Below are 21,041 nucleotides of genomic sequence, written 5' to 3'. Positions count from 1 at the left end.
GAGGCAGAGGTTACAGTGAGCCAAAATCGCACCATTGCATTCCAGCCAGGTGACAGAGCAAGACCCTGCCTCAAAACAAAACAAAACAAAACAAAACAAAACAAAATACAAAGAGTCAAGAAGGGTATTATGATTACATTTTTACTTCTTGTACAACTTTTTTTTCCTGAAAATAAATGGCTATTGCATATTTCTTAATGAGCCTATTCTTAAAATTTTATAGATTGCTCCATCAAAACCACCATATAAAATTAAAATTTTTTTCCCCAAATATTCAGAACTATTAGATAATTTATCCATTTCTCCTTTCTTCTGGAGATCTTCCTCCTGGCTGCCTCTGTTCTGCTCCAGTTTGAACGTGTTATTCTTTTTTTTTTTTTTTGAGCCAGAGTCTTGTTCTGTCGCCCAGGCTGGAGTGCAGTGGCGCGATCTCAGCTCACTGCAACCTCCACCTCCCGGGTTCAAGCACATTCTCCTGCCTCAGCCTCCCAAGTAGCTGGGATTACAGGCACCCGCCACCCTGCCTGGCTAATTTTTGTCTTTTTATAGAGACAAGGTTTCACCATGTTGGCCAGGCTGGTCTTGAACTCCTGACCTCCGGTGATCTGCCCACCTCGGCCTCCGAGTGCTGGGATTACAGGTGTAAGCCACCACACCCAACCCGAACGTGTTCTTCTCTAGGCTTGCCCTACAGTTGTCATCCTGAGCCTCCCCTATATTGAATGTACACTTTCCTAGCTCTTGCATTTCTCTCTTTATTGGTGTAACCCCTTCATTTTGTGGGAACACATCCTCTAGTACCTTCTAAGAAAAGATGCACGGTACATAAATGACCTTGCTTCTTTGAAATGTCATTATTTTTGTTATATCCTTATACTTGACCGATTGGTGTTGGTAGTCTGGGTAAAGAATCTAGATCATACATCATTCTCCCTAGAAAATGATGGCTATTTTTTTTTTGAGACAGGGTCTTTGTTTGTTTTGAGATGGAGTCTCGCTCTGTTGCCCAGACTGGAGTGCAGTGATGCAATCTTGGCTTACTGCAACCTCCATCTCCCAGGTTCAAGCAATTCTCATGCCTCACCCTTGCAAGTAGCTGGAATTACAGGCGTGTGCCACCAGGCCTGGCTAATTTTTGTATTTTTAAGAGAGATGGGATTTTTCAGTGTTGGCCAGGCTGGTCTTGAACTCCTGGTCTCGAGTGATCCGCCCACCTCAGCCTTCCAAAGTGCTGGGATTACAGGTATGAGCTACCACACCCTGGCCTAGAAATGGTTTTCAAGGATCATTTTTTTTTTTTTTTTTTTTTGAGACGGAGTCTTGCTCTGTCACCCAGGCTGGAGTGCAGTGGCCAGATCTCGGCTCACTGCAAGCTCCGCCTCCCGGGTTCACGCCATTCTCCTGCCTCAGCCTCCCGAGTAGCTGGGACTACAGGCGCCGCCACCTCACCCGGCTAGTCTTTTGTATTTTTTAGTAGAGACAGGGTTTCACTGTGTTAGCCAGGATGGTCTCGATCTCCTGACCTCGTGATCCACCCGTCTCGGCCTCCCAAAGTGCTGGGATTACAGGCTTGAGCCACTGCGCCTGGCCATCAAGGATCATTTTTTAATGCGTTTGTCATTATCTTCTGACATAAATAGTCTGCTAGCATTCTAATTCCCTATCCTTTATTACGTAACTTGTTTTTTGTTTTTTGGGGTTTTTTTTTCCCCCTCTGGAAGTTATAATATTTCTTTTTTCTCCCTAATGTTCAGTTTCACACTGGTGAGCTTTGGGATACGTGTTGTTTTACTTCCCAGTGCTGAGCTGGGTACTTGGTGGTCACTTTTCACTGTGAGATTAGTCTTTCAGTTTTAGGAAATTTACTCGTCTTATTTCTTTGATAATTTCTTTCCCTCTGTTTTCTGTTTTCTTTTCCAGGAATCTCTGTTGTGATGTTGGAACCCTCTATGATGTTTGCCATTTCTTTATTTTCCTGGACTTATCCTCTACGATTTTTACCATTTATTTTCCAATTTACTTTCTTGGTCTGTTTTCTTAGAGATTTCCTTAATTTTGTCTTCTAACCCTTTTCTGAATTAGTTAAGGTTGTATCCAAGTGCATATCACACAAACCCCAAAGAAACAGTGGCATAAATAGTTTTTCTTTCACATCAAGGAAAGCTAGAGGTAAAGACTGTCCGGGGCTGGCCCAGCACTCCTGACATCATGAGGGACCTGGCTTCTGTCTGTCTGCTATCCTCAGTGTATGACTTCTGTACTCAGGGTCTTGGCTGCTGGAGTTCTAGCCACTGTATCCATCTTCCAAGCATCAAAAGAAGCCAGTTTAGCTCCCTGCAAGGGGCCTGCCCGGAAGTCCCATGCAACACATAATTAGTTGTATAGTTGCATCTTGCTGTAAGGAACCAGGGAGAGGTACTTTTTTAGTTGGGTAAGTTGCCGTTCTGGATAAAATCAGAGCTCTAATACTGTAGAAGAAGCTGCATCCATCCTTTTATGGGTGTATCTGAGTTCAGTTGGTGACATTTTGTTTTTTCTGGGTAGTTTATAAAGTGTGCATCCTGCAGTTCAGGGTGAATTAGATTAATGGAATACAGCAGCAGCTCTGCCACACCTTCTGTTGAATATTTAATTTTGGTTCTGACATTTTAATTTTCCAGAGCTCCTTCTTTTTCTGTGATGGCATCAAGATGTTTGATGGATGTAGTTTTTCTCTTATTTTTCTTAAAGGTATGAAGTGAGCGTTATTTCTTAAGCTTTCTCCTGCTCTTAACCCTCCCCCTACCCACGCCCAGACTGTTTTGCTGTGTTGCCCAGGCTAGAATGCAGTGGTGTGATCTCGGCTCACTGCAACCTCTGCCTCCCTGTTCAAGCGATTCTCCTGCCTCAGCCTCCCAAGTAACTGGGATTACAGGCGCCCGCCACCACGCCTGGCTAATTTTTGTATTTTTAGTAGAGGGAGGGGTTTCACTGTGTTGGCCAGGCCGGTCTCGAACTCCTGACCTTAAATGATCCTCCCGCCTTGGCCTCCCAAAGTGCTGGGATTTACAGGCGTGAGCCACCATGCCCAGCCTCCTGCTCCTTTCTCTGTCTTTGTTTTGTTTTAATTTCTTTTTTCTGTCTGTTTTGGTCCTCGTCTTTCCAGCTGGAGGGTTTTCTTCAGTGTCTTTAGTTCTTAGCTGCCTGTCTGTATTTTTTTTAACAGCTTTCTTGCAATGTAATTACCTTACCATACAATTCACATACTTATAACATACAGGCCAGGCACAGTGGCTCGCGCCTTAATCCCAGCAGTTGAGGAGGCCAAAGCAGGCAGATTGTTTGAGCTCAGGAGTTTGAGACCAGCGTTGGCATATGGCAAAAACCTGTCTCTACAAAAATAATACAAAAATTAGTCAGGCGTGATGGCATGTGCCAGTAACCCCAGCACTTTGGGAGGACGAGGCGGGTGGATTGCTTGAGTCCACAAGTTGGGGACCAACTTGGCCAACATGGCAAAAACTCGTCTCTCCCAAAAATACCAAAATTAGTCGGGCATGGTAGTGCGTGCCTGTAATCCAAGCTACTCAGGAGGCTGAGGTGGGAAGATCGCTTGAGCCTGTGAGGCGGAGGTTGCAGTAAGCAGAGATCACGCCACTTGCACTGCAGCCTGGGCAACAGAGCAAGATCCTGTCTCAAAAAATAAAGTATACAATTCAGAGTTTTTAAGTATATTCACAAAGTTGTGTAACCTTCACCACAATCAATTTTAGAACATTTTCGTCATCCCCAAAATAAGCCCTGTTCCCTTTAGCTGTCACTCCCCACTCCCACCCCCCAGCCCTGTGCAATAATCTTCTTTCTGTCTTTGAAGCTTTGCCTGTTCTGGACATTGTATATAAATGGGTTTATACAGGATGTGGTCTTTTGTGACTGGCTTCTTTAACTTGGCATAATGTTTTCTTTTTTTTTTTTTTTGAGACGGAGTCTTGCTCTGTCGCGCAGGCTGGAGTGCAGTGGCGCAATCTCGGCTCACTGCAAGCTCCGCCTCCCGGGTTCACGCCATTCTCCTGCCTCAGCCTCCCGAGTAGCTGGGACTACAGGCGCCCGCCACTGCGCCCGGCTCATTTTTTCTATTTTTAGTAGAGACGGGGTTTCACCATGGTCTCGATCTCCTGACCTTGTGATCCGCCCGCCTCGGCCTCCCAAAGTGCTGGGATTATAGGCGTGAGCCACCGCGCCCGGCCTGGCATAATGTTTTCAAGGTTCAACCACGTTTTAGCATGCACGTTCCTTTTCATGGCCAAATACTTCCTTCTGTATGGATAAGCCCACATGCTTTATCCATTCATCCGTTGATGGGCATTTGGGTGACTTCCTCCTCTTGGCTATTATGAGCAGTGCTACTGTGAACATTACGTACAGGTGTTTGTGTGGACATTCATTTTCATTTGCATCTGCTTACGTGTGGAATTACTGGGTCACGGCAACTCTGTTTAACTTCTTGAGGCACTCCCAAGCGTCTTCCGAAGTGGCTGCACCAATTTCATTCCCACCTGCAAGGTATGAAGATCCTGTTTTCTCCACATCCTCAGCAACACTTGATATTCTCTGTAGCCATCCTAGTGAATGTGCAGTGGTATCTCGTTGTGGTTTTTATTTGCATTTCCCTGATGACTGACGATGGTGAGCATCTTTTCATGTGCTTACTGGCCGTTTGTAGATCTTTTTTGTAGAAATGCCAATTCAGAAATTCGGATCCATTGCCCTTTTTCTCTTTTTTTTTGAGACAGAGTCTTGCTCTGTCACCCAGACTGGAGTACAGTGGCATGCTTTTGGCTCACTGCAACCTCCGCCTCCCAGGTTCAACCGATTCTTGCACCTCAGCCTCCTGAGTAGCTGGAATTACAGGCACACACCACCATGCCCAGCTCATTTTTGTATTTTTGGTAGAGACAGGGTTTCGCCATGTCGCCCAGGCTGGTCTTGAACCCCTGAGCTCAAGTGATTCACCTGCCTCAACCTCCCAAAGTGCTGGGATTACAGGCGAGAGCCACTGTGCCCAACCCCATTGCCCATTTTTATAATAAATTGGGTTTTTTAAATTACTGAATTATGAGTTCTTGGTTCTGGATGAAAGTTCCTTATCAGTTCTATGATTTGTAATTCTTTCCCATTCTGTTGAGTGTCTTTTCACATTCTTTTTTTTTTTTTCAGAGACAAGGTCTTGCTGTGTCTTCCAGGCTGGAGTGCAGTGGCATGATTATTGCTCACTGCAGCCTCGAACTTGGGCTCAAGTGATTCTCCCGCCTCAACCTCTTGAGTAGCTGGGACTAGAGGTGTGGCCAATTTTTTTTTTGGAGACGGAGTCTCACTCTGTCGCCCGGGCTGGAATGCAGTGGCGTGATTTTAGCTCACTGCAAGCTCCACCTCCTGGGTTCACGCCATTCTCCTGCCTCAGCCTCCCGGGTAGCTGGGACTGCAGGCGCCCGCCACCATGCCCGGCTAACTTTTTGTATTTTTGGTAGAGACGGGGTTTCACCGTGTTAGCCAGGATGGTCTCAATCTCCTGACCTTGTGTTCCACCTCCCTCAGCCTCCCAAAGTGCTGGGATTACAGGCATGAGCCACCGCACCCGGCCACCCTTTGGTCTTCTTTTAAAAAGTTTTTTTTTTTTTTTAATTTTTTTTTTAATTTTTAATTTCGTAGAGACAGGGTCTTGCTATGTTGCCCAGACTGGTTTTAAACTCCTAGGCTTAAGCCATCCTCCTGCTTCAGCCTCCCAGAGTAATGGGATTATAGGCGTGAGCCACCATACCCAGCCAACCCTTTGATCTTCTGCCGATGCACGATGCACGGGAGGGATGGGCCTGGGGGCTGGACCATTCAGTGTACAGACTTTTTGTCAGTTCCTTGGGTCAAATCCTGTTCCCTCCAGCTCTGAGCCATGCAGCTCGGCTTATCTGTCACCCCGAAGCTATTGGTAGGTCGCGACTCTTTTTGCTTTCTTTACCCCGTGGAATCCAGTCGGGTCCTAATCAGTTGTGAGTCTCCAAAGCTTGCTGGTCTCTTTGCTTTCTTTATCTTTGTGGTGCTGCACATTTTTCAAAGTTCCTTCCATTATCCTTCTAGCTGGGTCTCTGGAAGGGAAAAAAATTAACTTGTGTGGTCTGTCTCCCACCTTGAGCCAGGTGTCCAGGATGATGGGTGTCGCCTGTGTGCCACTTTGAAGGGGTCGGCAGTGGCTGTTTGGAGTGCCGGACTGAGAAGGCTCTGGCAGGGAGGAGTGCTGGGTGGACGGTCACGGCCACGTGGCGTAGTCAGGGAAATATTTGTCAGCCCTTCTCCTTAAGTGGTGAGGAGTCATTTAAGGTTTTTGAACAGAGCAGGACGTGGCCATAGTTGTGCTTACTTGGATAACGCCGGCACGCAGACTGGAAGCAGGTGTGAGGCTCCTGCAGTGGAGATCAGGCAAGAGGCACGCGCCTCCTAAGGACCTCAGCTGGAGAGGCTGGCTTCAGGGTGTAACGTGGGAGGCAGGATGCTGTCCACTTTTTCTCGGGAGGGGCTTAAATCATCTCCCAGTCTCCCTTCCAGCCTTGGATGTGGGAATTGGAACCCGTACAGCCAGCAGTGGTGACTCCTAGCCGTGCTGAGTCTAAGGGGGCCTCCAGCCCCTGGAGGAGCCTCCACCCTTGCTTGATCACTTGCCCCCCTGGCCTGTCCAGGCTCAGCCCTGACTCAGGGGAAGGAGCTTAGGTGAGCCGATCTGTGGCTCTTTCCTGGCGTGGCTCAGGACCCTGGGGGTACAGTTGGGGTCAGAGGGGAGACCCAGTTGGCAGTGGCAGGAAGCACTCTTGGGACCACTGCCTTGGAGCGGCAGATGGCGTGTCCGGGACCCTCTCGCCTTTAGCTGTTGGTAATATTCTCTGTTCTTCTAGCCACCCTCCAGGCGAGGACCATCCTAGGTCTCTTGTTTCACAAGTAGGGGAAACGGAGGCATGGAATAAGCCAGGGCCTGGTGACCCCTGTCCTGTGGGCACTCCTGTTGGGTACATGCTGTGAGACAGCTGGGCCCGGACAGACTGGGAGAGATGACAGCCGTGCTCTTCTCACCACATTACGTAGAGTAACACGTCCGGTCCTCACCACAGCAAGACTGTGGATAAGCTCCCCTGCAGAGGGGAAACTGAGGTACAGACAGGTGAAATCACCTGCCAGAGGTTGCCCAGTTTGTAGTACCCGACCCATACCAGACCATGGATCCGTACTGGAGCAGCCTGACCCCAGGGTGCGTGCTTGGAGCCACCACACTGAACAGTCTTCCTTGCAAAGTCCCTGGCTGCCCTCCATGCAGCGTCCTGGAGCTTCTCCCGCTCCCACTGGAGAAGGCTCTGAATTGTCTAAAACAGATCCCCAGCCCCTGAGGAACAGCAGGCAGTGGTAGCGTGGGGAGAGCAGAGTTAGCTCCGTGCAGTCAGTGTAGAGCCAGGCACTTGGACTTCTTGTGTCTTCTCGACCTCAGATATCCCTTCCAGAAAATAGGGCAGTGGCCTTGCATGGAGACTAAGGTTGCCAGGGAGGAAGGAGGACCTAGAAGGTACTTTTCCAAACTTGGTGGTGGCCCGTGTCCTCTCTTCCCTTCTGACTCTTAGGGGAGTTTGGAGGTGGGGGTTCATGGGAGAAGAGAGAGTTGGGACAGCCAAGGATATGGGATTCAGCGGGTTCCCTTGTGGACTGTGTGTTCCGGCCGTGTGCTGTGCGGACCCAGCATGGGCCTTAGCTCCCAGGAGCTCGCACTCTGGATGGGAGGATCCAACGTGAGTCTCAGAGTCCTGGGGCAGGAACTGCTGGACAAGGGAGTGTGGGGTGCCCACCAGCAAGGCCCTCCTGGCATGTCATGGCAGGGCACGGCGGGCAGCAGTTGGCCCAACTGGGGCAGAGTCTCAGTTTTACCACTTGAGAACTGTGTCCTGGGCAAATATTGGCTCCTGTGCCTCTGCTTCTTTGTGTGAATAGTCAGCAGTTTCATCTTGGGGACCTGCCAGGGGCTGTGTTGCTGAAGACCCCGTGTGTGTGGCCGGCTGGTACTGAGTGGGGGGCGGTGGCCTACCCTTGCCCCACCCCTTGCCTGAGCCCTCTGAGTGCCAGCGGCCTGGGCAGGGTGAGGACGGGTGAAATCAGAGACGAGGGAGCGCCGGAGGCCAGGGCACCTTGGTGGTCATCTGCTCCCTCCTCCGCATGTGTGGGGCGGGCAGAGGCACCGGAGGAAGACACATATGTGGCGGGGAAAGGTAAATACTCGTGTTTGCCGACAGCGAGACTTCGCATCAATCGTGGGTCCCCCACGGGCTGCTTCGGCTCCCCCAGCGTCAGAAGCTCCTGTCTTCTGCTCCCTGGTCTGGCCCCGCCTTCCCCCACCATCAGCTGGTGTGAACTTGGCCACACACAATTAGGAAGGAAAACTCCTCAGGCAAGGAAACGGTGTCGCCTTTCCCGGAGCCTTTCTTTTCCTGCCTGGCTGTTTGCTCAGTCCTGGCTCCCGGGCCCTGAGTGTGCGCGCTGGAGAGGCAATCAGAACCCCTTGGAGTGGGAGGAGGACTTGTCCGTCCCCAGTCCCGCCTCCTTGCCTGCACCCTGAGTTACTGCTCTTACTGCGGGCGCTGTGGTGGTAATTCATAGACTCTCGGACTGCTGGGACACATTTCCAGCTGCAAGTGGCATCTGCCAGCCTGAAGGCCTGAGGCTGCTGGGGCTGTGCACTGTCTGATGAGTGCCACAGGGCCTGGAGTGAGGGACTGGTGCAATGAAGCCCCTTCCTCCCCCAAAGCCCTGCAAGTCCAGCAGAGGCCACCTGTCCCTGAGGCCGGGGAGAGGGGGCCTTTGGTCACTGGTGACCATTAACGCCGCTCTGCACATTGGAAATGCCGGGTGGAGCCGGGCTGCACCGTGGAGGCAGCAGAGTACCCCAGGCCTTCCTCCCATCTCAGCCTGCTGTTGCCTTTCAGGCCCTGACATTTCTCCCAGGCACATACCAGCACATGACAATGAATCTGAGCCCCTCCAGGCCCCCACACCCGGGCTGCGGCTGTCTCTGCTCATCTGTCAGTCACCCGATCCCCCACACCTGTTCCAGGCACAGCCTGTGAGCTGCCCACCCGCACGCACAGCTATGAATAGGGTGGAGGGAGGGTTGCAAGGGGGCACTCACGGGGCAGGGGACGGGGGCAGCTCCCATTTTTCCTTAGGCCGAGAAGCATAGCTTGTTTTGGGGAGGTGCTCAGTGTGGGGAGATATGAGGGTGGACAGATGTCAGGAGTATAGCTGCAAGAGAAGGGGTCGGGCTGTAATTAGAAGGATCCAGGCACTGAGGGAGTCGAGGTGCTCTGGGGCGGGTCATCCACGTGGCCGACTGGTGTGTTCCGGGTCTGTGCAGTGTGACCACGAGTTCTGGGTCTGATTGTGGGATCTCTCTTTCTCCCCCAACCCCCTACGCAACCCCAGCACCTGTATTCTCTTTGCTCCCAATTAGAAATTCCGTGAAGCAGAAACAGTGTCTCAGCCTCTCCGGGCCCCCCTGCCTCTAGCAGTGCTGGCCTGGGCTGGATAAACGGGTACGCGAGCAATGGGAAGAGCCAGGGAGCGCGAGCTGATGACAGAAGAGTGTATTTGAGTTGGGGGTGGAGCTGGGGTGCAAACTCAGGGTGAGCAGGACAGGGTAGATTCCTGCTTGTGACTGAGGGACCTTGCTCTTCTCACTGGTGCCACCCGGAGGTGAGAGGGTGAACAGCTGCCTGCAACCTTGATTGACGGCCCTGGGAGAGCTTAGTTCTTGCCTCCAGCATCCTGTCTGCAAGGGGACAAGGACGTCTGGATAGATGATGACAGACAGGGTAGTGGAGGGGGATGTGCCAAATGCTCCTGGGGGCTGGGGGCAGCTGCTGCCTCTGTGTGTCTGGAAGAGCTGGGAGGTGTGGGTGCCAGTCCTTCCCAGCTTGGCACATGGGATTCTTCTAAGGTGCCATATGAATAAGCTTTTTTTTTTTTTAAATAGTTATGTAGTTGCCCAGGCTCAGTGGCCCATTCCTGTAGTCCCCCCCACTTTGGGAAGCGGAGGCAGGAGGATCGCTTGAGCCCAGGAGTTTGAGACCAGCCTGGGCAACATGGCAAAGCCTGATCCCTATGTTCTAAAATGATTTTATTTGAAAAATAGTTATAGGCCCGATGTGGTGGCTCATGCCTGTAATCCCAACACTTTGGGAGGCCGAGGCAGGTGGATCACTTGAGGCCAGGAGTTCGTGACCAGCCTGGCCAACACAGTGAAATCCCATCTCCATTTAAAAAAAAAAAAACTAGCTGAGTGTGGTGGTGGGTGCCTGTAATCCCAGCTACTCGGGAGGCTGAGGCAGAAGAATTGCTTGAACCCAGGAGGCAAAAGTTGCAGTGAGCTGAGATTGCGCCACCACACTCCAGCCCAGGTGACAGCGAGATTCCGTCTCAAAAAATAAAAATAAAAAAAGTTATATAGTTATTTTCATCTATATGAGAAAGAATAGAATCCTTGATTTCATGGACTTGTTGCTTAGAATGGAGTTAGGGAATAAAAGTGAGTTGATTTAAAAGAATCAGGATGTGTACTGGATGACACATGAATGTAGCATTGATCAGAGGGGCCATGCGCGGCTGAAGTCTGAGGGTCACCAACATTGATGCCTGGCCTCACCTCGTGCTGTTCCCCACCATGTCCAGTGTGTCCTTCCCAGGCAACTGGGCCTCCTGCCAGCAGCATTTCGGGCATGGTTCACATTTCTGCCCTGTGCTTCTAGCTGCAGCATGTCCTGAGGACACAAACTGTCCCCCAGCCCCTTTTTAGGAACAGTCTGACAAACTGAGTCTCCTAGGAGGAGCAGGTGACTTAGAGAAAACAGGAGACAGGCCAGGTGCAGTGGCTCACACCTGTCATCTCAACACTTTGGGAGGCCAAGGTGAGAGGATCACTTGAGGTCAAGAGTTTGAGACCAGCCTCGGCAATAGCGAGACTCTGCCTCTACAAAAAATTTAAAAAATTAGCCAGGTGTGGTGGCACATGCCTATAGTCCCAGCTACTCAGGAGGCTGAGGTGGGAAGACTGCTTGAATCCAGGAGCTCAAGGCTGCAGTGAGCCGTGATCATACCACTGCACTCCAGCCTGAGTGATGGAGCACAATTCTGTCTTTAACCAAAAAAAAAAGAAGAAGAAGAAGAAGAAAATAGAAACCCGAAAGCCCAGGTTCTGGTCCCATTTGCCTTACATTTGCCTGTAAGACCTTGGGCCAGTCACGGCCACAGTTAAATCTTACCTGGCAGAGGCCTCAGCCACCTCTGCCATGCCCCCTGGGCACCCTGCCTGCCATGTGTCATCCCCTCCCTCCCAGCATCACAGATGGAGACAGAGTGGGGAGACTGAGGCCAGCCCAAGGCTGGTAGTGGAGGGTGTTTAGGGTAAGCGTTGCTCTCTGTTTCAGAGGCTGAGCATTGACTCGAATGCTCTTTTTCCCTAATGGCCTCATCAAAGCCGAGGCAGATGCACCGAACCATATGCCATTCTGTTTCAGCATGAAAACAGCCTTTTTTCCCTCATCATAAACATAATCCTCCCTCATTCTGCTCCGCAGCCTGCTTTCCCACTCAGTGTGTTTGTAGTCATCCATGATAATACATGCAGGTCCTTCTCAGCGTTTTTGGTGGCTACATAATGTTTCTATTGTGCTATAGACAATCGACACCCCCCGCCAGTCTAGAGAAAGGTCCTGCTCTGGGAAAACTTTCTCTCCAAAAGAGAGAAAAATAATGATTGAGTGTCCCCTCATGGCCAGTAGTAGAATTGCTTGGTGCCTGGCTCTGAATCTGGCCAAAACCTTCCTGGGGTTCTAGGGATCCCCTCATCTTCACACAGAAGAGTCCTTGGTGTCAGAACCTTGACCAAGGCCCGAAGCTCTACTGCACTTCTAGGGCTGTGCTCTGGGTAAAGCTTGCAGTGATTTCAGACCGGGGGTGTGGGTGGGAGGACTGGCCGCCCCTGAGAATAAGCCTTTTGTAATGTGCCTGTGCATTGTTTCTGAGTCTTCACTTGTTCTCTTAGCACCCTTGGCTCAGATGTTTGATGTGGGGCTGAAGTTCTGGGCATGGGGTCCCCTCAGAGGCGTAGGGCTTCAGGAATACAGTTCCTGCCTCAGAGTCCCCAGAGCTTGTCTGTGTGGTGCCTTCCTTCCTTCGCGGTGGCACTCTGCTGGTTTGGGACAAGTCTTGGGGTTGGAGCCTGAAGACCTGGGATCTTTCACTTACCAGCTGGGTGGTGGTGGGCAAGGCTAACAGGACCTGTCATGGATAAAACCGAGGCTGTGATTTTGGGTGTGAGATCGGCAGAGTCTTACTCTGCCTTTTCTAGAAGAGAAGTTTCAGATCAGCCCCACATTCAGCAGGAGGCCCTCTGGGCTCTGCTTTATCAGGGGAAGGAAGAGCAGCCTGTCTGAGGCAAGGTGAGAAGCTGACCTAGAGGACCAGTGGCTGGGCCTGTGAAGGGCCTTCTGAGCCAGGCCGGGGACCAAGACTCCTGTCCCTTGTGGCTAAATGGCTCGATGAGATGGTGCAGTGACGTCTTCTGAAGAGACTCCCAGGGCCGTTAAGAGAATGAACCAAAGGGAGGGACAGCTGGTGCCAGGGATATTGCTCTGGAGGCTGAAGCAGAGATGTCAAAAGATCCAAGGTGGCAGGACCCCGCAATGCCTAGAGGGGCAAGAAGCCAGCCCTAGAGCAGTTTCTAAGAGAGCATCGATCGGGTCTCCGGCGAGACAAGAGGATGAGATAGGAGCACCCTTCACCCCTTCCACCCTGCCCCCTGCCGGTCTCCTGCCCTGGTTTTCTGTTCTCATGCTTCCTGCACTATCAGAATTCACTCTGGAACGACTCTGATAGATGCATTCAAACTAAAATAGAGCTGTCTGATAGAGATTCAAACCTTTGCAGTTTAACAAGAACAAAGTCTTAAACTATGAAACTTGAAGTCTTAAAGATGGAATCTGGGGCTCCCACCTGCTGGGTGTGTTAGTATCTGGGCAGGCAGCAGTGGCCTGAAACTGTGTGGGTCCCGGTGTCCTCTTTTCCCATGATTTAGGCAACACGACCTGATTTTGTACCAGGCAGAGATGTAGAGGATGGTGGAGGCTTTCCAGCGTCCTACTGTCTACCCTCAGTCTGATTTCTTCCCAGCCCTAGAGCCGGGACCGGGACCCTGAGGTCTCCCTGATGCTCCTGTCTGACACGGCACCTGCTGACCCTCCCTCGGCTTCCCCCTGTCTCCCTCCAGGCAGACCTCAACACCAACATCGAGGATGAAGGCAGCTCCTTCTATGGGGTCTCCAGCCAGTATGAGAGCCCCGAGAACATGATTATCACCTGCTCCACCAAGGTCTGCTCTTTTGGCAAGCAGGTGGTGGAGAAAGTTGAGGTAGGAGGCCACCCTGGTGGGTGAGGGACGCTCCCCAGAGCCATTGCTGCCCGTTCAGGATCTTCCAAGCACGTCCTTACAGGCGCCCCCGGTCCTCTCCAAGATCAGAACCGCAGCACAGGCAGGGCCCTGGGGCATCTACCTAGTCCAGCCCTCTGGCTTCACAGTGCAGGCCCAGAGAGAGCAGAGGCCTCCCCCGACCGCCCGCACGTGGTCACACCGCTCACTAGTGCAGAAGCAGGCCTGGGTGCCTAGGATCTCTGTCCGCTGCTCACTTTGCTCCATGAATGCCTAAAACTCCCTGATTTTCTACTTGTGGGTGACCTGGAGACCCTGCTCTAGTGGACGTTACAGAAAAAAGTCAGGCCTGCCTTTTAGGCATTGGTTTCTCCCACTCGGCTAAACCCCTGGCCAAGGGCAGTGCAGGACAGTGGTGAGGGGCACACATTCAGGTGGACCCCCCACCCAGCCACCCTGCTTTCCGGTGGGTGTTTGGGGGGTTGTGATAAAATCCTCCGTTTATCTCTAAACAAGGGCCAAGTTATCTTCACTGTCCGTGACACAGTCTCCTGCAGCACCCGGTGTTCTGGGGCCGCTGCATAGTGGCAGTGACAAGGAGCTGGGACTGAAGGCCTCCAACCCGAAACACCTGTGCACTCTGAGAGTCCCGGACCCTGTGCCGCCCACACACTTGTTAAACCAGACCTCCTTGCCATGCAGGCCGGTCTGCGTCCCTCTCCTCACCCTGTCCCCAGATTGCTCTGAATTCATGAAGTCCTACTCTCACAGCCTATCAGTTATTGATAACCTTCCTCATGCCAAATGCAGCCAGATGCCAGGCCAGCACCAGGGAAGAGAGATTGCTTCCCCCAGTGCTTCTCCACCTGGCTGCACCCTACAGTCTCCTGGGAGCTTTGGAAACACACCAGTGCCTGAAACCCATTCAGCACCCCTCAATCTCCAGGGTAGAGTCCAGGCATTATTGGTTTTTAAAAAGTGCCTCAAATTATTTATTTCTAGTTAATCTTGTAAAACTTTTGAGATAATTGTGGATCCACTTGGGATCATAATCCCATGTGCCCTTTACCCAGTTCTTGCCCTAGCAATGTCTTGCATAACTAGAGTATAAAGGGGACACCCAGGAAATTGACATTGATGCAGTCCTCCAAGCTGGTTCAGATTTCACCAGCTTTATACGCGCTCCTATGTGCACGTGCATGGGTGCGTGTAGATATGGAGACTTGCATGATCACCACCAGACTCCCAGGGGTCCCTGTGTATCCCCCGTGGTGTCCTCACGTACAGCCAGGATTGAGAGGCTCCTGCCACTGCTCCTGTGTCTCCTTAAGCTCCCTTCCTGCCATCCCCGGTTCCTGCTGGTCACCCGTGGAGGAAGGAGGTCTTGTTTAATGTCCACCAACCTAACAGGGTGACTGTTCTTTTTGTGTGTGTGAGACAGTCTTACTCTGTCGCCCAGGCTGGAATGCAGTGGTATGATCTCAGCTCACTGCAACCTCCGTCTCCCGGGTTCAAGCGATTCTCCTGCCTCAGCCTCCAGAGTAGCTGGGATTACCGGCGCGTGCCACCGTGCCTGGCTAATTTTTGTATTTTAATAGTAACAGGGTTTCACCATGTTGGCCAGGCTGGTCTTGAACTCCTGACCTCAGGTGATCCGCCTGTCTTGGCTTCCCAAAGTGTTGGGATTGCAGGCATGAGCCACGGCCCCTGGCTGGGGGTGACTCTTTTCTTAAGGGCCCCTAGGCCTCCTGCCTTTCCTTCCCATGGAGTTGGGTCTGGGTCCTGGGGCTTCCCATGGAGTTGGGTCTGGGTCCAAGGTGGTCAGAATGGGATTCTAAGCCCCTGCTGTCCCCGGGCCCTGCAGACAGAGTATGCTCGCTATGAGAATGGACACTACTCTTACCGCATCCACCGGTCCCCGCTCTGTGAGTACATGATCAACTTCATCCACAAGCTGAAGCACCTCCCCGAGAAGTACATGATGAACAGCGTGCTGGAGAACTTCACCATCCTGCAGGTGTGCCGCGGGTGTGGCTGGAGTCTGTGTGTGGGTAGCAGCGAGGGCATGCCCTCATCTGGGGCCTTATTCACCCTTGTCTTTTTCTCTCCCACAGGTGGTCACCAACAGAGACACACAGGAGACCTTGCTGTGCATCGCCTATGTCTTCGAGGTGTCAGCCAGTGAGCATGGGGCTCAGCACCATATCTACAGGCTGGTGAAAGAATGAGAGACTCGGGGAGGAGGGAGGGGGGAAGAGACGTGTGTGCAGGAAACGGGGACGTGGGGAGGGGACCTGCAGGGGCAGCCCCTGAAGTGCCAAGAGAGCTGAGAGGAGCAGTTGTGACTCTACCCAGGAACAAACTGTGCCTGAACCTGCGGTGCCCAACCCCAAATAAACCCAAGATGCTGTGTCTTTTCAGAGGACCTGGTCTGGCTGTGTGAGCCTCGGGAGGGACTGGGGGAGCAATGGGGCCATCTGGGAGGCAGGCCGGAAGCAGTGCTCAGAGACGCACCCCGGGCATTTCTGAAGCCAGCACCCCAATGGACTCACCCAGGAACATCACCAGACCCTGGAACCGAAGATGTGACGGTCCCCGTGCTGCCTCTCAAGCCCCTGTACTGTGGCGGTGGCCACGCCGGGAGGTCCGAGAAACGCATTGGCTATGCACCCGCAGCCACGTGCACCCCTGCTGCACTCGCAGGGCGGTTCACACAGAGAGGCCCCGTCCCCGGGGGGGCGGGTTTTAGGTGTGGAGGTGACAGTTGTTGGACGGGGACACCGCCAGAGCTCTCTGGATAGTTTCCGTCCATCTCAGTGGATGTGGATGCCATGACCATCTTCCATGACCACGCTGGGGGCGCTGGCTTCAGATCGAAGGAGCCTGAGGTGGGGAGGGCAGGAGGCTGGGAGGGCAGGAGGCAGCGGGGCTGAGGAGCCTGGACTTAGATACGCAGCTGAAGGGGTTCCTGGGTTTATTTCTCCTGAGAACTGGCGTGGGCTCAGAGTTTTGCCAGTCCTGGCTTCGGTCCTAGTATTCTAAGCTGCCTGACCTTGGGCATTTGTCAACCTGTCTGAACCTTAGTCCCCTTTCCTCTCTGTAGAGTGGGAAGATACACGAAGTCCGGGAAGTGCCTGGTGCAAGGTGCACTAAATACACCTAACAATGAACTCCTCCCTCCCTCCCTCCCTCCCTGCCACGGGGAGGCCGGAATCCGGCTCCTTGCTGCCACCTAGTGGCTCTTTGGGGTCATCTTCCCTCATAGGAACCACAGATCAGTAGCCTAGAGTGGAAAGGGAAGGAAGATTCAACCTAGGGGTGTTAATGTTTATCGTGTGTCCAGCGCTCGGGGAGATACGGCATGGGACTACGTAAGTAAGTAAGACAGCATCGAAGAGGTGTCATGGAGTGTGGTTAGGAGCAAGGGCTCTGGAGTCAGACTAGCTGAGTGACCTTGGGGCAAGTTACTTTATTTCGCTGTGCCTCAGTTTCCCCATCTGTAAAATTTGTATAACAGTAACCTACCTCGCGTATCTACAGTGCCTAGCATAGTACCCCACACATAAATGTGTTCACTAAATATACGTCGTTATTAATCATAGGAGCTTGCAGTCTCACTAAGTCAGACTGGAAAACTGTTAAGGGATCCTCAAAGCCACTGGCGCTCAGAGACGGGAGAGATCAAGGTGCAGGAGATTCAGGGAAGGGTAGTGTTTGAGGGGAGCTGCCCTTAAGGGGTGGGCAGCCTCTAGGGAAGCAGATGGAGGGAAGTTGGCAGCATCCCGGATTTGGGGAAGAGGCCAGCAGCCTAGTCTCCCGCTCCTCCATGGCCCAGCCCCTACTGTCTTACCACAGAACAGCTTTAACCAAACCTCTCCGGGCATCAGGACCACCGCTACACCTCTTGCCAGGCTGCAGAGCTGCGCAGTCTGGAGGCCCAGCTCTCATCAGAAGCTGGGGCGTGGGCTCTTGGGGAACCTGGGGTTGGAGGAGCCCTTGAGCAGGTGCCTGTATGTCCCCGCATGGGTTTGTGTTTGTGTAAGGCTCTCCTGCCCTCACCACCAGGCACCAGCACAGCCTTTGCCTTCGCTCTCGCCCCTCCCCTGTCCCTGGGGGATTGAATAAGGGAAGCTGGAGTTGGCCATCCTAGCTTGACTAGCAGCACCAGCGCTGTGGCGGAAGGATGTGTTGTGCCCGCAGCCTCTTGGCCACAGGACAAATGCACATTTAAAGAGAGAAACTTTTTGTGTCCTGGCTGGGGAAGAGGTCAGTGCAGATGTTTTTGGGTCCAGGTGTTGGCTGTGAGTTTTCCTTCCCTCTATGAACTGACCTCAGCAGCCTAGTGGACAGTCACCTCCTTACAGGTGTAAAATCCAAGCCGGTCAACCATAGCAGGTGGCAGACTTAGCTGCCTTCCCCGTGGTGTGGTGCAGACCATGACCCTTGAGGCAAATGGGTGAGCTGGCCCCACCTCGTCTGCAGCCTCCTCTGAGGCTCCCTGCTGCCTCCCCACTAGCCACCCTGAGTCACCTACTTCCCAGCACCCCCGGCCAGTAGTGCTCATCCCGTCTTCCATCTGCCCTCTGTCGCTCGTTCTTCCAGAGCCAAAGAGGAATCCCCTCTCTCGTGCAGAAGGCTTAGTCATGCCTGCCCTGTGTGTCAGAGGCATTCCATTTACGCCCTGTTAGAACCCCTGTCACATGCTTGGTACCCGAACACAGGTGCCTCTGTCGTCTCTTCTCATCCTCACCCAATGGGTACTGTGCTAGCCCCATTTTACCGATGAGGCAAATGTGGCACGGAGAGCTCCGCTAACTTGCTTGGACGATTCGTGCATCTGTTCATTCACTTAGCAAATACTTATTGAACTTCTGCTTTGTGCTAGGCACTGGGGATGTGTCAGTGGGAATGTGTCAGGGAGGAAGACGACAGACAGGCTCCTTGGGAAGCAAAGAGGAAGCAGGTGAGGAGACAGGCGGGCGTGGTGAGGCTGCGCAGGTGCTGAGGTCGAGTCACTGGGGGAGGCCTCTCTCAGGCGGTGGGGCTTGAGCTGATTCTGAAGGGCAGGAAGAGCCAGCCCTGGGGGGCCGGGGGAACAGTATTCCAGGCGGAGGGAACAGCAGGTGCTGGGGGCAGGGAGATGACAGATGTGTCCAGGCACAGAGAAGAGGCCACTGTGTCCAGAATACAGAGTGAACGGAGAGAGGAGGGACCAGTGCATTCCAGGTGGGGAAGGGCAGCAGGCGGCCCGGTGGTGCCCCCTCTCTTGGTGAGGGCTTCAGACTTTACCCAGTGTGATGGGAAGTCCTGGATGTGTGTTAAGCAAGGGAGTCTTTTTGATCGGATTTTCTAGAAAACAGCAGTGGGCTGCTCTGGACCTCAGAGAGGCGTGTGTGTGTGTTTCAGTTTCTTCCCACAAAACTCAGCTCTGCGCAGTGAGACCTCATTGCCTGGTTCCATTTGATGAGGGAGCGAATGTGCATGGCAGGTGGTCATGTCAATGGGGCCTGTGAGGCAAAGAAGGGTCCCTGAGCCCTGTGGGGATAGAGACTCCTCCACCATTCTGACATGATCCGAGTTAGGCAGCACTGTCCAGGTGGAAATGGGGACGGGAGATGGACCGTCTCTCTCAGTGGGTCCAGGCATGAGCCAGCAGACTGTTTCCCATTGGCCCCCGTCTTTCAGAGCAGGATGATCTTTCTAACAGAGAAACCCGCGCAGGAGTTTGGGGGGGGTGTGTGTGTGGTTCTTCCCTTTCAGAACGGAAGCCAGTGGGGTGTGGAGCGAGGGGCTGGCATGGTTGGCCTCGCCCAGCTCCTGTACCGTGTGTGTGCTTAGAGCGTGCACCTGCTCCCTCTGCTGGGCTGAGACTCAGAGGACACCAGGCAGGTGGTGGGGGGTAGGAGGGCCATGGCTGTGTTGGGTGGGGCCGCATCAGGTGTGTGGCACAGAGGGGGAAGGCGAGGTGGAATGGCAGTGTGCTCCACCCAGTGGTCCCTGTGTTTGACCTCTTCCTACACTCTCTGTTGTATTAGCTCTCAGAATGAAAACGAGACACTTTTCCCCAGTCTATGTACGTTGTTCTTAAGAATGTACACTTGGCCGGGTACAGTGGCTCACGCCTGTAATCCCAGCACTTTGGGAAGCCAAGGTGGGCGGATCACCCAAGGTCAGTTCAAGACCAACCTGGCCAACGTGGTGAAACCGCATCTCTACTAAAAATACAAAAACTACCTGGGTGTGGTGGTGTGCACCTGTAATCCCAGCTACTAGGGGGACTGAGGCAGGAGAATGGCTTGAACCCAGGAGATGGAGGTTGCAGTGAGCCGAAACCGTGCCATTGCACTCCAGCCTGGGCAACAAGAACGAAACTCCGTCTCCAAAAAGAACTTAAAGTTAAGCCAGGCCAGTGATCAAATTGACCTCTTACGAGTCATGTGATCTTGGACGAGCACCCCCCCTTGGGAACTTCATAATCTCATTTGTGAAATGAGAATAAAGTCTCCGACTTGGGGTTGCTGTCGGGAGGAGGAAAGGTCATGGCGTGTGAAGGAGCAGGGCCACCCCTCACTCGTGGCATGCACTCAGGGAATGTGAAATGTGGGTGTGTAAAAATGTCCCCTGACTCTGCCCTTCCCACCCCTAAAACACACGCACATGCACGCATACTTATTTTTAGAGGAAAAAAAGCTCTAATGTCCCTCAAAGAAGGTGAGTAGAAGACCTCAAGTCTTGGTTTAGCGAGAACTGCCCAGTGCAAGTTGTATATCTTCACCCTGGTGTCAGGAAAGGGGAGGGAGTGTTCTAAATTGGGGAGATAACTTTGTGACCCATTAAGGGGAGAAAGAGGCCCCAAGGGATAGTCTAGAAAGGAAAGACAGGCCGGGTGCGGTGGCTCACACCTGTAATCCCAGCACTTTGGGAGGCTGAGGCGGGAGGATCACTTGAGCCTAGCCCGGGCAACATGGCAAAACCCCATCTCTACAAAAAAACAGAACAATCAGCAGGGCATGGTGGCGTGCTCTTGTAGTCCCAGCGACTTGGGAGGCTGAGGTGGGAGGATTGCTTGAGCACAGGAGGTCAGGGATGCAGTGAGCTGAGATTGCATCACTGCACTCCAGCCTGGGCAACAGAGCAGGACCCTATCTCAAAAAAAAATAAAAGAAAGGGAAGGCAGCAAATGGAGGACTAAAATACTCTAAGAAAGCGTCAGGAAATCTGAGTTTCATTCAGCTTCTTGAGAAACGGCAGGGAGAGGTGGTCAGGTGTCTTCATAGAAGGCGGGAGCCCCACTGGTAGAAATGGCTGGGTCTTCTTAAGCTCATGGATGTCTAATACTCAACTTTCAGTTTTTTGTATTTTTGCTATGTAAAGCCCCTTCATCTCCAAATCTTCAGTAAAGTTTGCTACATACACAAAGGCCTTTGTGTGCGTGATCTTTTTCTTGGAAATGACAGGTGCACACCTGTCCACAGAGCGCAGAGGTGGAAGCAGCAGGTCGCGGTCACCGAGGCCGTCACAGCCTGAAGCGAGGCAGTGGAAGCGGGGACTCAGCCGT

General features: G+C 52.6%; 1 protein-coding gene across 4 annotated transcripts in view; it reads left to right on the top strand.

The window, feature by feature from the left end:
- TEAD4 (TEA domain transcription factor 4) overlaps positions 1 to 15,908 on the top strand; it is an 84,635-nt gene extending 68,727 nt beyond the window's left edge. For 3 of the 4 annotated variants that reach the window (XM_025403493.1, XM_025403492.1, XM_025403494.1), the window contains 3 exons: positions 13,325 to 13,465; positions 15,348 to 15,500; positions 15,598 to 15,908. In XM_025403493.1, coding sequence (XP_025259278.1) covers positions 13,325 to 13,465; positions 15,348 to 15,500; positions 15,598 to 15,711 — 408 coding nt within the window. In that variant the 3' untranslated portion in view covers positions 15,712 to 15,908. The remainder of the gene's footprint in view (positions 1 to 13,324; positions 13,466 to 15,347; positions 15,501 to 15,597) is intronic. The other variant, XM_025403491.1, reaches the window with a different exon arrangement.
- Positions 15,909 to 21,041: the final 5,133 nt, after the last annotated feature.

This window comes from Theropithecus gelada, chromosome 11, assembly GCF_003255815.1.
Source record: "Theropithecus gelada isolate Dixy chromosome 11, Tgel_1.0, whole genome shotgun sequence".
Classification (NCBI taxonomy): Eukaryota; Metazoa; Chordata; class Mammalia; order Primates; family Cercopithecidae; genus Theropithecus; species Theropithecus gelada.
Note: the sequence above shows the minus strand (reverse complement) of the source record. Positions and strands in the feature narration are given on the sequence as shown.